This window comes from Pseudophryne corroboree, chromosome 1 (assembly GCF_028390025.1).
Source record: "Pseudophryne corroboree isolate aPseCor3 chromosome 1, aPseCor3.hap2, whole genome shotgun sequence".
NCBI lineage: Eukaryota > Metazoa > Chordata > Amphibia > Anura > Myobatrachidae > Pseudophryne > Pseudophryne corroboree.
The window spans coordinates 132245031-132271604 of NC_086444.1; the positions used below are offsets into that span (position 1 = coordinate 132245031).

The 26574-nt window shown below is 45.1% G+C and overlaps 1 protein-coding gene across 7 annotated transcripts in view; it reads left to right on the forward strand.

Moving 5' to 3' along the window:
* Positions 1–26574, forward strand: part of IPO11 (importin 11) — a 1123558-nt gene that overhangs the window by 482334 nt on the left and 614650 nt on the right. For all 7 annotated transcript variants that reach the window (XM_063963049.1, XM_063963036.1, XM_063963028.1 and 4 more), the window contains exons 17-21: positions 2261–2294; positions 2925–2965; positions 9566–9682; positions 10591–10704; positions 16011–16126. In XM_063963049.1, coding sequence (XP_063819119.1) covers positions 2261–2294; positions 2925–2965; positions 9566–9682; positions 10591–10704; positions 16011–16126 — 422 coding nt within the window. The remainder of the gene's footprint in view (positions 1–2260; positions 2295–2924; positions 2966–9565; positions 9683–10590; positions 10705–16010; positions 16127–26574) is intronic.

Below are 26574 nucleotides of genomic sequence, written 5' to 3' on the forward strand. Positions count from 1 at the left end.
GTTATTCTCCCCTTTATAATTATTATTCCCCAGGGTTATCATGCTCCCCTGTATTTATTCTCACCCGGATTATCCTTCTCCCCTGTATTTAATCTCCTCCAGATTACCCTGCTCCCTTGTATTCATTCTCCTGCAGTTTATTCTGCTCTCCAGTATTTATTCTTCCCCAGATTATCCTACTTTCCTGCAGTTTATCCTGTATTTATTCTCCTCCAGCTCATCCTGACATTATTATGAGTAAACAGAGTGGTTCTGACATTGATGTAAAGAATTATAGAGCAGTTCATTCTTCTACAGCTACAAAAAAAACCCAAAAACTTTGTTTAGCTAAACTTCAGCAGCGGATTATAAATTAAAGGGATTATGACATTACTGATAATTTGGGGATATTTGCATATTTTTGCTCATGCCCCATCTGTGTTTTTTTTTACATAATCAAAATACTTTGTAATCTGCTAATTTAACATTGACAAAGTAGGTTATGGAAATTGTTTTCCAAATTGCTCAGTTCCTTCTGTCTCAATTTGTTTGTTTTTTTAAACAATAATCTGATTTTAAAAATCCCCTTCTACCTCTTAAATGTCATTGCATCTGTGCACATAATTGTTTATAAAAAAAGATGTGAGATTTAGCTGCGTAAGGAAAAGTAAATAGCCTGCTGCAGAGTATTTCTGGTCAGGAAGAGACAATTAAGCAAATCATTATTTGTTTGCGTTTAAAGATACTGTAACCTTAGCAAGGTATCTAATACATAAAGTCATATTTAATGAACCCTTTTATCAAAACCACTGTTTTTAGCTTGGAGGTCGCTCCTGTTCATCTCCGCTAATGTGCACCTGTCACTTACACAAAGCGGGTGCAGCCATTGGATGAAGCAGTGTTCCTAAGAATGCAGTATGTTAGGAGCCAGTGACGATTCTGATCCGTGAGCATCTTTCCACAGCTTGGTCACTAATTCATAGGATGGATATTAGTGCAGCTCATGAGCAGCTTTCTATGGTTACAGTTTAATGTCCAAAGAAGCATAATAAACCATAATCTATCACATCTATTATATTGTCAGTTGGTTCCTCCCAGATGAGATCTGGGCCCAGGTAATCTAATATGGAACCGGCCACCTAATCCATACTCACACAGTCAACTTGGCCTAACCATAGTAAAATGTAATTCTTCCCGTATACTGTACCTGTAGTATTTTATTTTGACACTATGGGCCAGATGTTATGACGCTCGAGATTGCCAGAGGTGCGAGATGCCGGCCGATCTTGTTCGTTTTTTTTGAAGGGGCAGTCACAAGGCAAAACCATGCCTTGTAAGTGATTGCCCCTTTAACAAAAATGTCAGAGTTCAGCCAGTATCTCGCACCTCCGGCGATCTTGGGCGTCATTACATCTGGCCGTATATTGGTGTTACATAAATAAGGCAATATGAACAGTATTATTCATTATACAACAAAAAGAAGCAAAATATCCAAGTATCTTCATTTTTATTTTTTTAAAGCGTTTTAGATGGCGGTATGACTTTGGTCAGTCTATGCGGTGTTCACTCCAGTGCTCATTTGAAGGGCTATTTACTAAGACTTGGAGTGAAATAAAGTGGATGGGGATTAAGTACCAACCAATCAGCTCCTTACTGTCATGTTACAGGTTGTGTCTGAAAAATGACAGTTAGGAGCTGGATGGCTGGTACTTTATCTCCGTCCAATTAATCTCTCTCTAAGGCTTAGTAAATAGACCCCTTAGTTCTAATGTTCACAATGTCTGTAGCACATGTACAGTAAGAGCCATTACACCACTCCCAATTTAAATCAATAACACTTTTTGCTTTGATACATTTCTGTAATATTACTGGAATGGGAATTTGCTGTGCAACCTCGGATTCCTTTTACAAGAAAACGTTCTGTTTATGTTGTGTATAACTAGGGAACGAGATGCCAATCCCTGCATGTTATGTAGTAAGAAGATGGGACTGATTACCCCCTATTAGCTCCATCAGAATCTGGGATTTGTGCCACATGTACAGCAGTGGAAATCTCATAAATGGAAACCCCTTTAGCTTACACAACACTCTAGTACCAGATGGTTTATCAGTTCTTAGTATAAATAGTAACGTTATATAGGTTTGTATATCTCTATATGCATCTCTTGACTTAAGACAATTGTCTGTATTTAACACTTTACTGATTTATTTACAGTGCACCATAATTCCAGCCCAGTTTCATTAACCGCTGCTTACTTTATCTTTTATTCTGATCTTCCAGGTCCGTATTGAGACAGCGACAACCTTAAAGTTGGATATCCTTTGACTCTGCATTTACAAATGGAAATACATCGGTCTCTCAGAAATGCCAATCTAATTAAAATGCATTCCGCTCCTGCTGAGCACCACAGCTCTGTTTTGCCCTTAGAACTGACTTGAGCTTCTGAAAATAGAAATAATTGATTACTAAATAAAAAGCAGACACAATGGCGGTGTGGCACTTGTTGCCTGTATGTGGCTAGATTTTCTAACGTTTATATAGGTCCCATTGTGATGAATGGCAAGCTGTATGCCCTATGGAAAAATCATTATTTTTAGCATATTAACATGATGAGGAATTCTCTCCTAATGGTATGTGGCAACACAAAGGTGCGCAAGGATCATGCTTTAGTTCTGATTTTTCCTGCTATTCATTTCTATAGTGAACATTACTTTTCAGATTTGAAAATGTGGCTCGATGACAAAAGTACCTGCAGCATCGGAATTCGTTGTCATTGTTTTCATTTACATACACGTTAGTTTCTTCAACACTGGCTTGGCTGGCCACACTATGCCTCTGTTTATTACGTAATGATACCTTAAAGAAGGCATTGTTTTCCTAAATTGTATTGTGCCCTCATATGTGATATATACAAATTGTATTAGTCCTTAATGTTTTTGATTACCAGTTGATGACTTTGAATTCAGGATTGATCAGTTTTTGCCGGTAGGTGGTGTATTTAATGTGTATTATGTTATGACTTTGTTGTTTGTGTCGCAGTCCGCAGTTATTTAGAGTAAATCCTCCATTGTTGACGAGGTTTGTATGCTATATTAAAGCAGAGGTATGTATATAACACGTAACACGTTATGTGCGCTGATTCCACTTCTTCCCCATGTGTTACTGTGGCGGTGTGTGACAAATAGCATAGCACCCCTGGCATTATTTGCACTGCTATCTACAAGATAGCACGCCAATGTGCCTGGCCCATGTTTGAATGGTCAGTGGCAATGGGCTCTGGGATGCACACTGGAGATCTTGTGATGGTTACGAAATTTTGCGCTTGCCCAGTAAAGCCGCCTGGGCAGCGAGACAATACATCAGCACTAGGCTGACGTGCTGTGGACTGTGACAGGGATCACCAGTGGGGGGGAGTTTTCACTCCCACTCCAGCAGCCGAGATGTTAATACGTCATGTTGCTACTGCTTCCTGCTTTGCCTCGGTAAAGAGGCGAAGAAAGGAGAGCGGCATAATACGTGTGACCATAGTATTCTGTATCTACCCCTATGTTAGAAAAGATGAGCAAAGTTTGCAAAACTATTTTGCAATAATGTACTTTATTCTGCATCTGGCTGCATCATTTCTCATGGTCCAATGGTGGAGTTTCACCTTTTGTGTTGACATTTCTGTCCCAGCCACACCACAAAGAAGAATTAACCAACAACATCCTTGCTTTATGCTATCTATTTTGAGAAATGTGTATTTATAGTGCATAATGATATTTCTTGAAATAGTGAAGGAATAGCAAAACTGGGTCCTTGTATCACTTGGAAACTGAGATACACCATTATTGTGTATATAAGGGCACACATCTGTTGAGATCAGTCCTAGATCTGGCAGGGACATAGAGAACCTTTGAATTCCAGACTATTGTGGGAACCCATTGGCGTGGAGAAAGAATATTGTGCTAGACATATTGTAATGTGTTTTCTCTAACGTCCTAAGTGGATGCTGGGACTCCGTAAGGACCATGGGGAATAGCGGCTCCGCAGGAGACTGGGCACAAAAGTAAAAGCTTGAACTAGCTGGTGTGCACTGGCTCCTCCCCCTATGACTCTCCTCCAAGCCTCAGTTAGATTTTTGTGCCTGAACGAGAAGGGTGCATGCTAGGTGGCTCTCCTGAGCTGCTTAGAGTAAAAGTTTATTTTAGGTTTTTTATTTTCAGTGAGTCCTGCTGGCAACAGGCTCACTGCATCGTGGGACTAAGGGGAGAAGAAACGAACTCACCTGCGTGCAGAGTGGATTGGGTTTCTTAGGCTACTGGACATTAGCTCCAGAGGGACGATCACAGGTTCAGCCTGGATGGGTCCCGGAGCCGCGCCGCCGGCCCCCTTACAGAGCCAGAAGAACGAAAGACGAACGTAATGTCCACACGTTACATGATCACGGCAATGAATATATAGCGCTCTGGTGTGTGCTGGCAAACTCTCCCTCTGTCTCCCCAAAGGGCTAGTGGGGTCCTGTCCTCTATCAGAGCATTCCCTGTGTGTGTGCTGGGTGTCGGTACGATTGTGTCGACATGTATGAGGAGGAAAATGATGTGGAAGCAGAGCAATTGCCTGTATTAGTGATGTCACCCCCTAGGGAGTCGACACCTGACTGGATGGTTGTATTTAAAGAACTACGTGACAATGTCAGCACTTTTCAAAAAACTGTTGACGACATGAGACAGCCGACAAATCAATTAGTGACTGTCCAGGCGTCTCAGACACCGTCAGGGGCGATAAAACGCCCGTTACCTCAGTGGGTCGACCCAGACCCAGACACGGAAGGTTAGGGGGCGCGTTGGGAAACACCCCCTAGAGTAGATAAAGCGCTCACACGTTTATCTAAACAAGTAGCGTTACCGTCTCCTGATACGGCCGCCCTCAAAGAACCAGCGGATAGAAGGCTGGAAAATATCCTGAAGGGTATATACACACATACTGGTGTTATACTGCGACCAGCAATCGCATCAGCCTGGATGTGCAGTGCTGGAGTTGCGTGGTCGGATTCCCTGACTGAAAATATTGATACCCTGGATAGGGACAGTATATTACTAACTATAGAGCATTTGAAGGATGCATTACTATATATGCGTGATGCACAGAGGGATATTTGCACCCTGGCATCAAGAGTGAGTGCTATGTCCATTTCTGCCAGAAGAGCGTTATGGACGCAACAGTGGTCAGGGGATGCGGATTACAACCAACATATGGAAGTATTGCCGTTTAAAGGGGAGGAGTTATTTGGGGCCGGTCTATCGGACCTGGTGGCCACGGCAACGGCCGGAAAGTCCACCTTTTTACCCCAGGTCACCTCTCAGCAGAAAAAGACACCGTCTTTTCAAACTCAGTCCTTTCGTTCCCATAAGTACAGGCGGGCAAAAGGCCACTCATTTCTGCCCCGGGGCAGAGGAAGAGGAAAAAGACTGCACCAGGCAGCCTCTTCCCAGGAGCAGAAGCCCTCCTCTGCTTCTGCCAAGTCTTCAGCATGACGCTGGGGCTTTACAAGCGGACTCGGACACGGTGGGGGCCCGTCTCAAAAATTTCAACGCGCAGTGGGCTCACTCGCAAGTGGACCCCTGGATTCTGCAGGTAGTATCACAGGGGTACAAACTGGAATTCGAGACGTCTCCCCCTCGCCGGTTCCTGAAGTCTGCTCTACCAAAGTCTCCCTCCAACAGGGAGGCAGTTTTGGAAGCCATTCACAAGCTGTATTCCCAGCAGGTGATAATCAAGGTACCTCTCCTACAACAGGGAAAGGGGTATTATTCCACGCTGTTTGTGGTACCGAAGCCGGACGGCTCGGTGAGACCAATTTTAAATCTAAAATCCTTGAACACTTACATAAAGAGGTTCAAATTCAAGATGGAGTCACTCAGAGCAGTGATAGCAAACCTGGAAGAAGGGGACTATATGGTGTCTCTGGACATCAAAGATGCTTATCTCCACGTCCCAATCTACCCTTCTCACCAAGGGTACCTCAGGTTTGTAGTACAAAACTGTCATTATCAGTTTCAGACGCTGCCGTTTGGATTGTCCACGGCACCTCGGGTCTTTACCAAGGTAATGGCCGAAATGATGATTCTTCTTCGAAGAAAAGGCGTTTTAATTATCCCTTACTTGGACGATCTCCTGATAAGGGCAAGGTCCAGGGAACAGTTACAAGTCGGAGTAGCACTATCTCAGTTAGTGTTACGTCAGCACGGGTGGATTCTAAATATTCCAAAATCGCAGCTGATTCCAACGACACGTCTCCTGTTCCTAGGAATGATTCTGGACACAGTCCAGAAAAAGGTGTTTCTCCCAGAGGAGAAGGCCAGGGAGTTATCCGAGCTAGTCAGGAATCTCCTAAAACCAGGCCAGGTGTCAGTGCATCAGTGCACGAGGGTCCTGGGAAAAATGGTGGCTTCTTACGAAGCGATTCCATTCGGAAGATTCCATGCAAGAACGTTTCAGTGGGATCTTCTGGACAAATGGTCCGGATCGCATCTTTAGATGCATCAGCGGATAACCCTGTCGCCAAGGACAAGGGTGTCTCTTCTGTGGTGGCTGCAGAGTGCTCATCTACTAGAGGGCCGCAGATTCGGCATTCAGGATTGGATCCTGGTGACCACAGATGCCAGCCTGAGAGGCTGGGGAGCAGTCACACAGGGAAAAAAATTCCAGGGCTTGTGGTCAAGCATGGAAACATCTCTTCATATAAACATTCTGGAACTAAGGGCCATTTACAATGCCCTAAGTCAAGCAAAACCCCTGCTTCAGGGTCAGGCGGTATTGATCCAATCGGACAACATCACGTCAGTCGCCCACGTAAACAGACAGGGCGGCACGAGAAGCAGGAGGGCGATGGCAGAAGCTGCAAGGATTCTTCGCTGGGCGGAGAATCATGTGATAGCACTGTCAGCAGTGTTCATTCCGGGAGTGGACAACTGGGAAGCGGACTTCCTCAGCAGACACGACCTTCACCCGGGGGAGTGGGGACTTCATCCAGAAGTCTTCCAAGAGATGGTAAACCGTTGGGAAAAACCAAAGGTGGACATGATGGCGTCCCGTCTCAACAAAAAACTAGACAGATATTGCGCCAGGTCAAGGGACCCTCAGGCAATAGCGGTGGACGCTCTGGTAACACCATGGGTGTACCAGTCAGTGTATGTGTTCCCTCCTCTGCCTCTCATACCAAAAGTACTGAGAATCATAAAAAGGAGAGGAGTAAGAACTATACTCGTGGTTCCGGATTGGCCAAGAAGGACTTGGTACCCGGAACTTTAAGAGATGCTCACGGAGGACCCGTGGCCTCTACCTCTAAGAAAGGACCTGCTCCAGCAGGGACCTTGTCTGTTCCAAGACTTACCGCGGCTGCGTTTGACGGCATGGCGGTTGAACGCCGGATCCTGAAGGAAAAAGGCATTCCAGAAGAAGTCATCCCTACCCTGATAAAGGCCAGGAAGGATGTAACCGCGAAACATTATCACCGCATTTGGCGAAAATATGTTGCGTGGTGTGAGGCCAAAGAGGCCCCTACAGAGGAATTTCAACTGGGTCGCTTCCTACATTTCCTGCAAACAGGACTGTCTATGGGCCTAAAATTAGGGTCCATTAAGGTTCAAATTTCGGCCCTGTCGATTTTCTTCCAAAAAGAACTGGCTTCAGTGCCTGAAGTCCAGACGTTTGTCAAAGGGGTACTGCATATACAGCCTCCTTTTGTGCCCCCGGTGGCACCTTGGGATCTCAATGTGGTTTTGGGGTTCCTAAAATCACATTGGTTTGAACCACTCACCACTGTGGAATTAAAATATCTCACATGGAAGGTGGTAATGCTCTTAGCCCTGGCTTCAGCCAGGCGTGTCTCAGAATTGGCGGCTTTATCTTATAAAAGCCCTTACCTGATTTTTCACACGGATAGGGCAGAATTGAGGACTCGTCCTCAATTTCTCCCAAAGGTGGTTTCAGCGTTTCACGTGAACCAGCCTATTGTGGTGCCTGCGGCTACTAGGGACTTGGAGGACTCCAAGTTACTGGACGTAGTCAGGGCCCTGAAAATATATATTTCCAGGACGGCTGGAGTCAGGAAATCTGACTCGCTGTTTATCCTGTATGCACCCAACAAGCTGGGTGCTCCTGCTTCTAAGCAGACGATTGCTCGTTGGATTTGTAGTACAATTCAGCTTGCACATTCTGTGGCAGGCCTGCCACAGCCAAAATCTGTAAAAGCCCATTCCACAAGGAAGGTGGGCTCATCTTGGGCGGCTGCCCGAGGGGTCTCGGCTTTACAACTTTGCCGAGCAGCTACTTTGTCAGGGGCAAACACGTTTGCTAAATTCTACAAATTTGATACCCTGGCTGAGGAGGACCTGGAGTTCTCTCATTCGGTGCTGCAGAGTCATCCGCACTCTCCCGCCCGTTTGGGAGCTTTGGTATAATCCCCATGGTCCTTACGGAGTCCCAGCATCCACTTAGGACGTTAGAGAAAATAAGAATTTACTTACCGATAATTCTATTTCTCATAGTCCGTAGTGGATGCTGGGCGCCCATCCCAAGTGCGGATTGTCTGCAATACTTGTATATAGTTATTGTTACAAAATTCGGGTTATTATTGTTGTGAGCCATCTTTTCAGAGGCTCCTTCGTTTGTCATACTGTTAACTGGGTTCAGATCACAGGTTGTACGGTGTGATTGGTGTGGCTGGTATGAGTCTTACCCGGGATTCAATATCCTTCCTTATTATGTACGCTCGTCCGGGCACAGTATCCTAACTGAGGCTTGGAGGAGGGTCATAGGGGGAGGAGCCAGTGCACACCAGCTAGTTCAAGCTTTTACTTTTGTGCCCAGTCTCCTGCGGAGCCGCTATTCCCCATGGTCCTTACGGAGTCCCAGCATCCACTACGGACTATGAGAAATAGAATTATCGGTAAGTAAATTCTTATTTTATGTGCTTTGGACCGGAGGTGGGTAAAAAGTACCCGTTCTTGCAGAGGAGATGGAGCCATACCACCAAGATGTTGTGGCCACGCGCCTCAGTGGCACGATGCTGCTGCCTCCAGGCTACACAGCTCAAAGACTTTTAATTACCAGACAAATATTACTATTGGGCATGATATATTGAAACAGAATACTTATCTGTTTCTAATGTGAGTAACTTATCTTTCTGGGAGGTAAGGTGGCAAAGTCTGGTTGCTCATCCTTAGCTTTGTTGGGGCTCTTATAGATGTCAAGTCCTGCTCATCCTTAGCAATCAAGCGGTTAAACTCATATACTATATGAGATCATACATCTCCACGTTTTATGTTGATTTTTCTTGCAATACTCTTTAATGCATGATTTTTAGCATTTCTATTTCAGGTCATCTATTTAAAAAACCAAAACCCTCTCACAACTACACATTTCAACATCGACATAGCCAAACACTAACAATGGCCCAGGCTCGCACTCTGTTTGTAGTGAATAGGACGTAGAGTGGAAAACGAGTGCTGAGGCGACTAATCAAAATAAATTTGCATTTGATTAGTCATACATTTTCTTGCTTGCACTAAATGTAATTATTCTAATAATCTCCTATTTCAGTATCTGGAGTCCACCTTCAGTATGCTTTTCCATCTGCTTCAGCAAGTGACAGAATGTGACACAAAGATGCAGGTGCTGCACGTCCTGTCCTGTGTCATAGAGAGGGTGAACATGCAGGTAATGGGAACAGTACAGTGTGACTGAATGTAAGGAACGGGTAGTATAATCTGGGCCAGGAATGATTGGAATAGATAGAAAGGGTTATGTAATGTGTTGTCAACCAAAGGTGCTAATTTGTAGTTTTCTTTCTCCTTTACCTATAGGGAGGTGTCCATGTTAAGATTATTTTGATGTAATACATTTTTATTTAGGATTATTTTGATGTTTACATCTTTTACTAAATACTTTGCTTTATCTTTTTTATTTCTGTGCGTTTCAGTTGCTGAATTATATAATTTATTTCCGTTGCCCTGGTGAATTATATGGCTCTGTTCTATTGTACTCTCAGCAATGGACATAAAAGTCTCATCTGTAGGTGTGACGGCTTAACCTTAGCCCCATTCCTCACCCCCATTCCCCAGCTGTACACATTGCTACTTAATATGGCACCTCAACATCACACATTTTCCTGCGCACCTCTATGCGATGTTGGTGGCCGCTTGATGCCAGAGAAACCGTCGTAATGCCGGCACCTTATGGGGTTTTTTCAATTGTACAATTTATGCCATCTCCAATTAAAGCTTCCTGTAAAAAATGGTTCTATCTTTGGGAAACACTTCATTTTAGTTATTGCTACACATTATGTGACTAGTGATATATAACAACTTCTTAAAAATATTACTGTTTTTTCCGGGATCATTTGCTGGAATTTATGCTGTTCTAAAATGTCCTGAGGTCTCTGACATAAACACTTGCCATTATAATTTCCAGTGGCTATTTTTTTTGTCTTATCATTTTAATTGTATCCTGTAACAGTTTGCAAATGTGATACATATATGGTTGTTGTGTGCCATTTACCATGCAGTGTCATGTTTATGGTTGGACAGTGACAATGTAATGTGTTTTATCTTATATTTTGTGTGTAGATCCGGCCTTTCATTGGCAGTCTTGTCCAGTACTTACCTCTGCTCTGGAAACAAAGCGAAGATCACAATATGCTAAGATGTGCAATTCTGACAACATTAATTCATCTGGTTAAGGTACACATCACTTATTATTTATTTATTAACCGTTTCTTATATAGCGCAGCATATTCTGTTGCGCTTTACAATTAGAACAACAGTAATAGAACAAAACTGGGGAACAACAGTAATAGATCAAAACTGGGTAACCACAGACAGACATAGCGGTAGGAAGGCCCTGCTCGCAAGCTTACAATCTATAGGGAAATAGACATTGATTCACAAGGATAGATGCTACCTCTTGCATAATGGTTCACCAGATTGCTAGGTTCTTAATGGGTTGTTTGATATGATCACCCAGCAATGGGGGTAATTCCAAGTTGATCGCAGCAGGAAATTTTTTAGCAGTTGGGCAAAACCATGTGCACTGCAGGGGGGCAGATATAACATTTGCAGAGAGAGTTAGATTTGGGTGGGTTATTTTGTTTCTGTGCAGGGTAAATACTGGCTGCTTTACTTTTACACTGCAATTTAGATTGCAGATTTAACTCACCACACCCAAATCTATCTCTCTCTGCACATGTTATATCTGCCTCCCCTACAGTGCACATGGTTTTGCCCAACTGCTAACAAAGTTCCTGCTGCAATCAACTCAGAATTACCCCCATTGTTGGCCAAGGGTCAAGAGGGTGTGAGAGTAAAGAAAGACAAGATATGTGATGTTATGTGGACTGTACAGAGAGGATGTAATTAGATAGGGAAGCACTGAAGGTTATGTGGGTGGTTCTGGAATTTGATAGGCTTGTCTGAAGAAGTGAGTTTTCAGGGAATGTTTAAAGGTTTGGAGACTAGAGGTGAGTCTTATTGTGCCTGGGAGGGCATTCCACAGAGTTGGTGAAACCCGGATAAAGTCCTGTAATTTTGAGTGTGAACAAGTAATTCGTGTGGTAAGAGACTCAGATCTTGTGCAGAGCGGAGAGGTCGGGTAGGGAGATATTTTGAGATAAGTGAAGAGATGTATGTTGGTGTAGTTTGGTTAATGGCCTTGTATGTAAGTAAAAGTATTTTATATGTAATAGGGTAGAATACAGGTAACCAATGGAGGGACTGACAGAGTGGATCTGCAGACGAGGGAACGCCTAGTGAGGAAGATTAGCCTCGCGCTGCATTCAAAATGGATTGCAGTGGTGAGAGCCTATGTTTAGGAAGACCAGTCAGGAGACTATTACAATAATCAATGATTGCTGAGTTATCAACAGTGATAGAGATATCAAGTTGGTAACTGCTAACTGCTATTGGCCAGTGGAAATATAATTAATTCTGTTTTGGAAATATTAAGTTTGAGGTGGCGAGATGTCATCCAAGATGAAATGGCAGAAAGGCATTCAGTGACACGGCCCAATACAGATGGTGACAAATCTGGTTAGGATAGGTAGATTTGAGTATCATCCACATACAGATGGTACTGAATTCCGAAAGAGCTGATTAGTTTACCAAGAGATGAGGTATAGATAGAGAAAAGCAGAAGACCTAAGACTAAGCCTTGCGGTACTCCAACTGAGAGAGGTGGCGAAGAGGAGGTGGAATCAGAGAAACTAACACTGAAGGAGCGATTAGATAGGTAGGATGAGAACCAAGAAAGGGCTGTGTCCTGAATACCTAGGGATTGTAGTGTTTGTATGAGAAGAGAGTGGTCAACAGTGTCAAAAGCAGCAGAAAGATCAAGGAGAATAAGTAGTGAGTAATGTCCTTTAGATTTAGCAGTGACCAAATCATTCACTACCTTAGTCAGTGCTGTCTCTGAGGAGTGTTGGGCACGAAATCCTGACTGAAGTGGGTCCAGTAGGCTGTGTGAGTTAAGAAAGTGTGTGAGGGGAGTGTAGGCAAGTCTCTCTTATGGATGATTTTTATTTACTTTATGCTCCAACATTTTGTGTACATGCATAAACATGTTTAGCAATACAGGTTGCGTCTCCCATTTTCAAAATACTTGGGACCAGTAGTATTTTGGATTTCGAATATTTCTGTATTTTGGAATATTTGCATACCATAATGAGATACTTAGGGATGGGACACAGTCTAAAGACAGGATGCAGTTATATTTTATATACATATCGGGCGCTATCCTAGTACCCCCGATGCTCCTTCGGCTCTGTAGAAATGACCGGATAACGCAATGTTTGACCGATGGTCATTATCATGGTCTCCAATTATAGTTTTTATCAGCCGAAATTGGACCCGCGATCGTGTGATAACACATGGGATCAGGGATAAATCGAAGCATAATCCCCGATAACTGCCGGCATCGGGAGAAAACAATGTCGGCATCTGGGCTAATAGGATAGCCCTCGTTGATCCTATTAGTAGCGGGAAAGTACTTCTGCTAATAGGATTCCGCCCAGAGCCTGAAGGCAATTTTATACAATATTGTTAATAATTGTGTGCTTTAAACAAAGGTTGTGTACATTGAGCCATCAGAAATCAAAAGTGACACTATCTCAGTCGCACTAAAAAAAAAATCCATATTTTGGAATATTCTGTATTTTTGATATGGGAGACTCCTGTAATTTAAATGTGCAGAATGTTTTACAAACGGTCAATGCAATAAGAACATTTTTACTCTCAACTTTTTTTTTTAAATCTTTGCTGTAATTTCTGTTTATAACCTGTGCAAGGTGACCCCACTGCATGCAACTTATGGACTCTATGGCCCTCATTCCGAGTTGATTGCTCGCTAGCTACTTTTAGCAGCCGTGCAAACGCATTGTCGCCGTCCACGGGGGAGTGTATTTTCGCTTTGCAAGTGTGCGATCGCATGTGCAGCCGAGTGGTACAAAAACATTTTGTGCAAAACCAGCCCAGCCCCGTAGTTACTTATCCTGTGCGATGATTCCAGCGACGGAGGTCCCGGAATTGACGTTAGATACCCACCCTGCAAACGCCTGGTCAGGCCTGCGTTTTCCCTACCACTCCCAGAAAACGGTCAGTTGACACCCATAAACGCCCTCTTCCAGTCAATCTCCTTGAGATCGGCTGTGCGAATGGAATCGTCGCTAGAAGCATTGCACAGCAACAATGCTGTTTGTACCGGTAAAATGCGCGTGCGCATTGCGGTGCATACGCATGCGCAGTTTTGCTGTTTTTTTTTACCTGATCGCTGCACTGCAAAAATCGTCAGCGTACAATCAACTCGAAATTACCCCCTATGTCCTTTTCTATATCTGTACTGTGAGCTCTCATAATAGTGATCCAAATGGGTTTTCTGGGAGCAATTACAATCCCTCCTAGAAAGCTAAATCAGAGTCACGCCTTGGCTAAATATCACTAACCATAATCATTCTACAACTGTAGGATGAGGTTTGTGAGTGTTGTTACATGAAAATACATGCATTACATCACCCCTAACAGTAATATACCTGTAAATGTGTAAATTGTACTTGTTGTGTTTGCTACCTATTTATTATGTCCCCTCAGATGGTATATGCAGGGCACAAGCCCAAACTATTAGAGGTTGAGTATCCCTTATCCAAAATGCTTGGGACCAGAGGTATTTTGGATATCGGATTTTTCCGTATTTTGGAATAATTGCATACCATAATAAGATGTCATGGTGATGGGACCTAAATCTAAGCACAGAATGCATTTATGTTTCATATACACCTTATACACACAGCCTGAAGGTCATTTTAGCCAATATTTTTTTATAACTTTGTACATTAAACAAAGTGTGTGTACATTCACACAATTCATTTATGTTTCATATACACCTTATACACACAGCCTGAAGGTCATTTAATACAATATTTTTAATAACTTTGTGTATTAAACAAAGTTTGTGTACATTGAGTCATCAAAAAACAAAGGTTTCACTATCTCACTCTCACTCAAAAAAGTCCGTATTTCGGAATATTCCGTATTTCGGAATATTTGGATATGGGATACTCAACCTGTATATATCTCTGTTTTAGAAAGACAAATCTAGAAAACTAGAAACAAACGATAACCCAGACTATTGGTCTGTGTCCAAACAGGATTTTTTTTTATTTTTAATTGTTCTGTAGATCAATATACAGAACTGTCCCAGTGAGTAATATCATTAAATAGAAGAACAAACACTTTATTACATTAGAATTACAATTAAATGCATCTGTAATGAACAGAGAGAAAAAAAGAGGGGGAACAACAAGTCTGTGGGGCACATTTACTAACAACTGCATATAAACGCAGTTGTGGTAAGAAAATTTCACCCCAGCTCACAATGTGGTTATAAAATAACCGCTTGCGTTTCTAAAAGTTGGGACACCGGGGCGGAGCTTCTGAAAAGCTCTGTAAAAGCGAATGCCTAGAGGCAAATTAATAGGTACTTCGAGCACTTTGCTTTCAGGTTTGGCTTTGGCTCACATGAGCGTCAGACACATGCATCTGTGGAACCAACGGAGAAGGAATCAGGAGTTTTGTAAATCCGACCTGTAGAGCTGCCCCCATAGAAACCCATAGGTACTGCTTTTGCAGTCTGAAAAGGAGGGACTGCGACAGATATCGAGATCTTGAGATAGTGAGTCTCTCCTTGTTACATCTGAGGGATACTGGGATTTTGCAGGGATCCCCCGGAAATGGATCTTTTAAGTTAATAATTATATGTATGTGTGTGTAATCATCTGGGAGTACTCTAGTTCCATACCAGCTAGTATCATTAAAACACATACACATAATCAGTAAAAAAAAAATGAAAAAAGAATGGTCTTTAGGCTCCCTGCAAATTCACAACAATCCATCCTGAAGGCATAAAATAATTTTACATGAATAACTATGAAGAGTTATAAGAGATGTTAGAAGTTCAGTGTTGCAGTATGCATTTCTTTTTCCCAACTTACTGCCGTTTGTAAATGTCAGTGTCATTAGGACCCCCAAACAGTTAAGCAAAAGTCTTTTTTATCTAACAATTCATGCTAAGTGCACAATTAAATAATTTGTATGTATTAATGCAAATATAAGCAAAATAACAATTGAATATCACTATATAAAAATGTACTTGGGAAAGTACAGAAGAACAATTTTTTGCTATTAATTTGCTTCGTTCCACCTTAGACTTCCGTTAACGTCTCTATGCAGATGTAGAGATTGAAAGTCAGGTGAATCGTGACTGCTGAGAATGAATGGATGGGAGTATAGGACATAGACATCCTGTAACGTTATATGTGAGAAAAAGGTGTTTTGTTTTTTTCTTTCAGTAACGATGACCATGTACATTTCTGGCAACACATTATGCCCTGACTCAAAATAAATGAACTTAAGGTTGTCTACATGTAAATGATGTATTTTTCTGATAGATGACTCTGGGAAATTGCTTGATATTTTTCATCTTTTTTTTTTTTTTTAAACAGGGCTTAGGTGGAGACAGTCAGAATGTTTATCCATTCCTGCTTCCCGTAATTCAGCTGAGTACAGACGTATCACAGCCACCACACATATACCTTCTCGAAGATGGTCTAGAATTATGGTAAGGTTGTTTAACTTTCAATGTGATTTTACTGCAGGGGCCACAAAAAAAAGGCGCTATTACTGTCTACAGTAGTAATGTTATTTATTTTTAAACAAGTTTTATTGAAGCATCAAGTGTCACATACACAAATATTGTAATGAACAACAGTGCAAATATCAAAGACAAAAATTACTAATGTTATTTACAGGTATGCCTTCTGTTGCTATGTATTTTACCTTTGTGGAGATATGGAGTTGGTGGATGGCTGGACCAAGGTTTCATATTTATGTTATATCTAGTATACTTTCTTTTGTTGTTGTAATATGTGTGAGAATGTTGCTTTTTTGGACTATAGTTACTAAAACATTGTATTACCCATATATATTATGAATTCCCTTAATGTATATATATATATATACAGTAAGGAGATATATATATATATATATATATATATATATATATATATATATATATCTCATACATCCTAGAGGATGCTGGGGTCCACTTCAGTACTATGGGGTATAGACGATTCCGCAGGAGCCATGGGCACTTTAAGACTTTTCTAGAGTGTGAACTGGCTCCTCCCTCTATGCCCCTCCTCCAGACCTCAGTTTAGAAAATGTGCCTAGGCAGACTGGTCGCACTCTAGTGGAGCTCTACTGAGTTTCACTAAAAGACTTTGTTAGGTTTTTTATTTTCAGGGAGACTGCTGGCAACAGTCTCCCTGCTTCATGGGACTTAGGGGGAAGAAGTAGGAACCAACTTCCTAAAGAATTTCATGGCTCTGCTTCTGCTGACAGGACACCATTAGCTCCTGAAGGGTACTGAACACTAGCTGCGGCTATGCGCTCACTCCCACAGCATGCCGTCACCCCCCTAACAGAGCTAGAAGTCAGAAGACTGGTGAGTAATATTACCGGAGGTCTGCAGAGAGGGATCTCCGGTCATCGTGACGGCTTAAGGTACCGCGCCCTGGGCAGCATGAAACCTACTCTCACTGGCAAAAGGTGGCATATGATGCTGTGGCACAATCCCACACCCCCGCCAGTATAAATATCTAGTTAATAGCTGAGGAAAAATGCGCCATTGCAAGGGGGCGGGGCTTCTTCCTCAGGCAGCCAGCACACTGCTCAGCGCCATTTTCTTCCAGCAGACAGCAGGGGAAGAAACGCTGATCCTCCTCTCCACTTCTGAATCAAGTATCAGGGTGCAAAAAGGGGAGGAAAGTGTATATTGTGGTACTATAACCTATTATTGGCAATATATATAGCACGGAAAGTCTGTGTGTTCAAAGTATGCGACACAGGGATTTTTGTCTCTGTGTACAAAGTACACGGCACATGGATTTTTTCTTTGGGCGCTGAGTTGTGGACTGGCAATTCCTTTCTGTGTCCCTCTGACAGATTTTACGGTGGGTCTGTGCCCTGAAGCCCCGGAGTGTCAGTGGTGTGATTGTGCACGTGTGTGACATGTCTGAGGCAGGGAGCTCTTCCCCTGAGGGAGCCATTTTAGGGACACAGAGTTGAAATGTGGTGGCGCTGCCGTCACACCAAGAGCCTGAATGGGTGAAAGAATTACGTGATAGTGTGAATCATATCAGTAAGAGATTAGATAAGTCTGACTCATGCAGAACACTGGAGAAAATCTGTTGAAGATGTGATTTTTAATAGTTCTGCTTTTTCATCCACAGGGAACCCCTCTGGGTCACATAAAAGGTCATTTGCACAAGTAGTACAAACTGATAACGACACGGACTCTGATTCCTGTGTTGACACTAGTGATTCCAGGGGAATAGATCCAAAGTTAGCAAAGAACATTCAGTACATGATCGTTGCTATAAAGGCGGTATTGGAAGTTATGGAGCCCCCTCCTTTACCACAAGAGAAGGCTTACTTTTTTCCAGTGGGATCTGTTGGACAAGTGGTCCGGATCCCATCTACACATGCATCAGAGGATAATCCTGTCATCCAAAGCCAGAATTTCGCTCCTGTGGTGGCTACACAGTTCTCACCTCCTAGAGGGACGCAGGTTCGGGATTCAGGACTGGGTCCTAGTAACCGCGGATGCAAGTCTCCAAGGCTGGGGCGCAATCACACAGGGGGAAAGCTTCCAAGGAAGATTGTCAAGTCAGGAAACTTGTCTTCACATAAACGTTCTGGAGTTGAGAGCCATTTACAACGGCCATCTACAGGCGGTGCATCTTCTTCAAGATCAACCCGTACAGATCCAGTCGGACAATTTAACAGCAGTCGCGTACATAAACCGTCAGGGCGGAACGGAAAGCAGAGCGGCGATGGCAGAGGTGACAAAGATCTTTTTTTAATTCCGGGAGTGGACAACTGGGAAGGAGACTTCCTCAGCAGACACGATCTCCATCCAGGAGAATGGGGCCTCCACCAAGAAGTCTTCGCAGAGGTGACAGGTCTTTGGGGAGTTCCTCAAGTAGACATGTTGGCATCTCGTCTCAACAAGAAGCTTTAGAGATATTTTTCCAGGTCGAGAGACCCTCAAGCAATAGCAGTGGATGCACTAGTGACCCAGTGGGTGTTTCGGTCGGTGTATGTCTTCCCTCCACTTCCACTCATACCGAAAGTTCTCAAGCTCATAAGAAGAACAGGGGTTCGAGCGATCCTCATTGTCCCAGACTGGCCAAGGAGGGTTTGGTATCCAGATCTTCAGGAGTTGCTCATAGAAGATCCTTGGCCTCTTCCTCTTTACGAGGACCTGCTGCAGCAGGGGCCGTGCGTGTATCAAGACTTTCCGCGGCTACATTTGACGACATGGCTGTTGAGCGCCGGATCCTAGCCCGAAAGGGTATTCCCAAAGAAGTCATTCCCACGCTTATTCAGGCCAGGAAAGGAGTAACATCTAGACATTACCACCGTATTTGGAGAAAATATGTGTCTTGGTGTGAAACCAAGAAGGCTCCAACGGAAGAGATTCAGTTAGGACCTTTTCTCCATTTTCTTCAGGCGGGTATGGATGCTGGCCTATGATTGGGTTCAATCAAGGTCCAGATTTCGGCCTTATCCGTTTTCTTTCAGAAACAATTGGCCTCCCTACCCGAAGTTCAGACGTTCGTGAAAGGGGTTCTACACGTCCAACCTCCATTTGTGCCTCCTGTGGCACCATGGGATCTTAATGTGGTGTTGCAGTTACTTCAATCGGATTGGTTTGAGTCTCTCCAGGAGATAGAGCTGAAGTTTCTCACTTGGAAAGTGGTCATGCTGTTGGCCTTGGCATCCGCAAGGAGGGTGTCTGAGTTAGGGGCCTTGTCTCACAAGAGCCCTTACTTGATCTTCCATGAAGATAGGGCTGAGTTAAGAACTCATCAGCAATTTCTTCCAAAGGTGGTTTCTTCTTTCCATATAAACCAACCTATTGTGGTGCCAGTGGCTACTGACACCTTCGCTGGTTCGAAGTCTCTGGATGTGGTCAGAGCTTTGAGAATTTATGTCGCTAGAACAGCTCGAATACGGAAAACAGAGGCTCTGTTTGTCCTGTATGCTCCAAACAAGATTGGGTGTCCTGCTTCTAAGCAGTATATTGCGCGCTGGATCAGAGGTACGATTCAGCAGGCTCATTCCACGGCAGGATTGCCGATACCGAATTCGGTGAATGTCCATTCTTCTAGAAAGGTGGGCTCATCCTGGGCGGCTGCCCAGGGGGTCTTGGCATTACAACTTTGCCGAGCAGCTACTTGGTCAGGGACAAACACGTTTGCTAAGTTTTACAAGTTTGACACCTTGGCCGATGAGGACCTAAAGTTTGGTCAATCGGTGCTGCAGGGTCATCCGCAGGGCCGTCTTTTCGTATGGGCATAGTGGGCACTTGCCCAAGGGCCCCAGGAGTATAAGGGCCCTAGGCTGATAGCTGAGGGTCCCCTCTTTCCAGGGGTACCATATTTTTGAAAATCGTCCCTAGGGAACCGGAGATATCCGACTTCAAAGCAGTGTTCCCCATCTGAGACTGTTAATTGCTCTTCCCAGCCATATATCTCAGGATATGTTTGACTTAGAGTTTTTCTGAGGGTATACTCCAATAGCTGGGACTCTCCCCTTTCGGTGAACACTGGTAGCTTGTCTCTGCCATGCCCAGAACCAGAGATATCAGCCTTCCAGCAGCTGGTCCCTGCTCCAGCTCCACACGCCTGGTATGCAGTTTTATATATTCGTCAGTGGATTGCTCTGGCTCCTGAACTCTGATACCCAAGTCCCCAGCACCTCCTGAAAGGTGGGACTCTCTAATTTGTTATCCCATTCAAAGCTAAGAAATCTTTTTCCAGGAACTTGAGATATTTGCAGTCAAGCAAGCCACCCTCCCACCGAAAAATGATGAATATTAAGCCCACTCCACTGTCCACCCCTCCCCTACATATTAAACACCCTCTACCACCCTGGTAGTCATGTACCAGGGCCTCTTCATTCAGCCCAATGTCCCCTTCTACAGTTTAGTGCTCTCCCTCCCACCCCATCTGTGCAGTAAAGGAATAATTAGCAGAAATTACTTCTCCAGGTCCTACATGCTGAGCGGAATATAGAACACCTCCTACCACCCGCGGGACATCAAAGCTGCCGCTGATAGCACCCCCACCCTTACAGCTGAAGGACGGATAGGAGCCCCAGTGCATTGCTGTGCCCAGGGGCCCACACTGCTGTTAAGATGGCCCTGGTCATCCGCACTCTCCGGCCCGTACTGGAGCTTTGTTATAACTACATGGTACTGAAGTGGACCCCAGCATCCTCTAGTACGTATGAGAAAACAGGATTTTAATACCTACCGGTAAATCCTTTCTCTGACGTCCTAGTGGATGCTGGGGACTCCGTCAGGACCATGGGGATTAGTGGCTCCGCAGGAGACAGGGCACAAAAATAAAGCTTTAGGATCAGGTGGTGTGCACTGGCTCCTCCCCCTATGACCCTCCTCCAAGCCTCAGTTAGGTTTTTGTGCCCGTCCGAGCAGGGTGCAATCTAGGTGGCTCTCCTAAAGAGCTGCTTAGAAAAAGTTTTTAGGTTTTTTATTTTACAGTGAGTCCTGCTGGCAACAGGCTCACTGCAACGAGGGACTTAGGGGAGAAGAAGTGAACTCACCTGCGTGCAGGATGGATTGGCTTCTTAGGCTACTGGACACCATTAGCTCCAGAGGGATCGAACACAGGCCCAGCCATGGAGTCCGGTCCCGGAGCCGCGCCGCCGACCCCCTTGCAGATGCCGAAAAGCGAAGAGGTCCAGAAACCGGCGGCAGAAGACTTTTCAGTCTTCATGAGGTAGCGCACAGCACTGCAGCTGTGCGCCATTGTTGTCACACACTTCACACCAGCGGTCACGGAGGGTGCAGGGCGCTGCAGGGGGCGCCCTGGGCAGCAATGAGAATACCTTATTCTGGCTAAAAAATACATCACATATAGCCCCTGGGGCTATATGGATGTATTTAACCCCTGCCAGGTCTCTCAAACTCCGGAGAAGAGCCCGCCGAAATAGGGGGCGGGGCCTATCTCCTCAGCACACAGCGCCATTTTCCTGCTCAGCTCCGCTGCGAGGAAGGCTCCCAGGACTCTCCCCTGCACTGCACTACAGAAACAGGGTAAAACAGAGAGGGGGGGGCACTTTTTCTTGGCGTTTTTGATATATAATAAGCTGCTATAAGGGAGACAACACTTCTATAGGGTTGTTCCTATATATTTATAGCGCTTGGGTGTGTGCTGGCAAACTCTCCCTCTGTCTCCCCAAAGGGCTAGTGGGGTCCTGTCTTCGATAAGAGCATTCCCTGTGTGTCTGCTGTGTGTCGGTACGTGTGTGTCGACATGTATGAGGACGATGTTGGTGTGGAGGCGGAGCAATTGCCGGTAATGGTGATGTCACCCCCTAGGGAGTCGACACCGGAATGGATGGCTTTGTTTATGGAATTACGTGATAATGTCAGCACATTACAAAAATCAGTTGACGACATGAGACGGCCGGAAAACCAGTTAGTACCTGTACAGGCGTCTCAGACACCGTCAGGGGCTGTAAAACGCCCCTTACCTCAGTCGGTCGACACAGACCCAGACACGGACACCGAATCTAGTGTCGACGGTGAAGAAACAAACGTATTTTCCAGTAGGGCCACACGTTATATGATCACGGCAATGAAGGAGGCTTTGCATATCTCTGATACTGCATGAACCACAAAAAGGGGTATTATGTGGGGTCTGAAAAAACTACCTGTAGTTTTTCCTGAATCAGACGAATTGAATGAAGTGTGTGATGAAGCGTGGGTTAACCCCGATAGAAAACTGCTAATTTCAAAGAAGTTATTGGCATTATATCCTTTCCCGCCAGAGGTTAGGGCGCGCTGGGAAACACCCCCTAGGGTGGATAAGGCGCTCACACGCTTATCAAAACAAGTGGCGTTACCGTCTCCAGAAACGGCCGCCCTCAAGGATCCAGCGGATAGGAGGCTGGAAACTACCCTGAAAAGTATATACACTCATACTGGTGTTATACTGCGACCAGTCATCGCCTCTGCATGGATGTGCAGTGCTGGGGTGGTTTGGTCGGATTCCCTGACTGAAAATATTGATACCCTAGATAGGGACAGTATTTTATTGACTTTAGAGCAATTAAAGGATGCTTTTCTTTATATGCGAGATGCTCAGAGGGATATTTGCACTCTGGCATCGAGAGTAAGTGCGATGTCCATATCTGCCAGAAGAAGTTTATGGACGCGACAATGGTCAGGTGATGCGGATTCCAAACGGCATATGGAAGTATTGCCGTATAAGGGGGAGGAATTATTTGGGGTCGGTCTATCGGATTTGGTGGCCACGGCAACAGCCGGGAAATCCACCTTTTTACCTCAGGTCCCCTCCCAACAGAAAAAGACACCGTCTTTTCAGCCGCAGTCCTTTCGTTCCTATAGGAACAAGCGGGCGAAAGGACAGTCATATTTGCCCCGAGGCAAAGGAAAGGGTAAGAGAGTGCACCAAGCAGCTTCTTCCCACGAGCAGAAGCCCCCCCCCCCCGGCTTCTGCAAAGCCCTCAGCATGACGTTGGGGCTTTACAAGCGGACTCAGGGGCGGTGGGGGGTCGACTCAAGAATTTCAGCGCACAGTGGGCTCACTCACAGGTGGACCCCTGGATCCTGCAGATAGTATCTCAGGGTTACAGGTTGGAATTCGAGAAGTCTCCCCCTCGCCGGTTCCTAAAGTCTGCTCTGCCAACGTCTCCCTCAGACAGGGCGACGGTATTGGAAGCCATTCACAAGCTGTATTCTCAGCAGGTGATAGTCAAGGTACCCCTCCTACAACAGGGAAAGGGGTATTATTCCACACTATTTGTGGTACCGAAGTTGGACGGCTCGGTAAGACCTATTCTAAATCTGAAATCCTTGAACCTGTACATAAAAAAATTCAAGTTCAAGATGGAGTCACTCAGAGCAGTGATAGCGAATCTGGAAGAAGGGGACTTTATGGTGTCCCTGGACATCAAGGATGCTTACCTGCATGTCCCAATTTGCCCTTCACATCAAGGGTACCTCAGGTTCGTGGTGCAAAACTGTCATCAGTTTCAGACGCTGCCGTTTGGATTGTCCACGGCACCTCGGGTCTTTACCAAGGTAATGGCCGAAATGATGTTTCTTCTGCGAAGAAAAGGCGTATTAATTATCCCTTACTTGGACGATCTCCTGATAAGGGCAAGGTCCAGGGAACAGCTGGAGGACGTAGTAGCACTAACCCAAATAGTGCTGCAACAGCACGGGTGGATTCTGAATTTTCCAAAATCTCAATTGACCCCGACGACACGTCTGCTGTTCCTGGGAATGATTCTGGACACGGTTCAGAAAAAGGTGTTTCTTCCGGAGGAGAAAGCCAGGGAGTTATCCGAACTTGTCAGGAACCTCCTAAAACCAGGGAAAGTGTCTGTGCATCAATGCACAAGAGTCCTGGGAAAGATGGTGGCTTCTTACGAAGCGATTCCATTCGGCAGATTCCACGCACGAACTTTTCAGTGGGATCTGCTGGACAAATGGTCCGGATCACATCTGCAGATGCATCAGCGGATAACCTTATCGCCACGGACAAGGGTGTCTCTTCTGTGGTGGTTGCAGAGTGCTCATCTGTTAGAGGGCCGCAGATTCGGCATACAGGACTGGGTCCTGGTGACCACGGATGCCAGTCTGAGAGGCTGGGGAGCGGTCACACAGGGAAGAAACTTCCAGGGAGTATGGTCAAGCCTGGAGATGTCTCTTCACATAAATATACTGGAGCTAAGAGCGATTTACAATGCTCTAAGCCTGGCAAAACCCCTGCTTCAGGGTCAGCCGGTGTTGATCCAGTCGGACAACATCACGGCAGTCGCCCACGTAAACAGACAGGGCGGCACAAGAAGCAGGAGAGCAATGGCAGAAGCTGCAAGGATTCTTCGCTGGGCGGAAGATCATGTGATAGCACTGTCAGCAGTGTTCATTCCGGGAGTGGACAACTGGGAAGCAGACTTCCTCAGCAGACACGATCTACACCCGGGAGAGTGGGGACTTCATCCAGAAGTCTTCCACATGATTGTGAACCGTTGGGAAAAACCAAAGGTGGACATGATGGCGTCTCGCCTCAACAAAAAACTGGACAGGTATTGCGCCAGGTCAAGAGACCCTCAGGCAATAGCTGTGGACGCTCTGGTAACACCGTGGGTGTTCCAGTCAGTGTATGTGTTTCCTCCTCTGCCTCTCATACCAAAAGTACTGAGAATTATACGGCAAAGGGGAGTAAGAACGATACTCGTGGCTCCGGATTGGCCAAGAAGAACTTGGTACCCGGAACTTCAGGAGATGCTCACGGAAGATCCGTGGCCTCTACCTCTAAGACGGGACCTGCTTCAGCAGGGACCGTGTCTATTCCAAGACTTACCGCGGCTGCGTTTGACGGCATGGCGGTTGAACGCCGAATTCTAAGGGAAAAAGGCATTCCGGAAGAGGTCATTCCTACACTGGTAAAAGCCAGGAAGGAGGTGACTGCACAACATTATCACCGCATTTGGAGAAAATATGTTGCGTGGTGTGAGGCCAGGAAGGCCCCCACGGAGGAATTTCAATTGGGTCGATTCCTACATTTCCTGCAAACAGGATTGTCTATGGGCCTCAAATTGGGGTCCATTAAGGTTCAAATTTCGGCCCTGTCAATTTTCTTCCAGAAAGAATTGGCTTCAGTTTCTGAAGTCCAGACTTTTGTAAAAGGAGTACTACATATACAGCCCCCGGTTGTGCCCCCAGTGGCTCCGTGGGACCTTAATGTAGTTTTGGATTTTCTCAAATCCCATTGGTTTGAGCCACTCAAATCGGCGGATTTGAAATATCTTACATGGAAAGTAACCATGCTACTGGCCCTGGCTTCAGCCAGGAGAGTGTCAGAATTGGCGGCTTTATCGTTTAAAAGCCCATATCTGATTTTCCATTCGGACAGGGCAGAACTGCGGACGCGTCCTCATTTTCTGCCTAAGGTGGTGTCAGCGTTTCACCTGAACCAGCCTATTGTGGTGCCTGCGGCTACTAGCGATTTGGAGGATTCCAAGTTGCTGGACGTTGTCAGGGCATTGAAAATATATATTTCAAGGACGGCTGGAGTCAGAAAATCTGACTCGCTGTTTATACTGTATGCACCCAACAAGCTGGGTGCTCCTGCTTCTAAGCAGACGATTGCTCGTTAGATTTGTAGCACAATTCAACTTGCACATTTTGTGGCAGGCCTGCCACAGCCTAAATCTGTCAAGGCCCATTCCACAAGGAAGGTGGGCTCATCCTGGGCGGATGCCCGAGGGGTCTCGGCATTACAACTCTGCCGAGCAGCTACGTGGTCGGGGGAGAACACGTTTGTAAAATTCTACAAATTTGATACCCTGGCTAAAGAGGACCTGGAGTTCTCTCATTCGGTGCTGCAGAGTCATCCGCACTCTCCCGCCCGTTTGGGAGCTTTGGTATAATCCCCATGGTCCTGACGGAGTCCCCAGCATCCACTAGGACGTCAGAGAAAATAAGATTTTACTTACCGATAAATCTATTTCTCGTAGTCCGTAGTGGATGCTGGGCGCCCATCCCAAGTGCGGATTGTCTGCAATACTTGTACATAGTTATTGTTACAAAAAAATCGGGTTGTTATTGTTGTGAGCCGTCTGTTCAGAGGCTCCTACGTTTGTCATACTGTTAACTGGGTTCAGATCACAAGTTGTACGGTGTGATTGGTGTGGCTGGTATGAGTCTTACCCGGGATTCAAAATCCTTCCTTATTGTGTACGCTCGTCCGGGCACAGTATCCTAACTGAGGCTTGGAGGAGGGTCATAGGGGGAGGAGCCAGTGCACACCACCTGATCCTAAAGCTTTATTTTTGTGCCCTGTCTCCTGCGGAGCCGCTAATCCCCATGGTCCTGACGGAGTCCCCAGCATCCACTACGGACTACGAGAAATAGATTTATCGGTAAGTAAAATCTTATTTTTC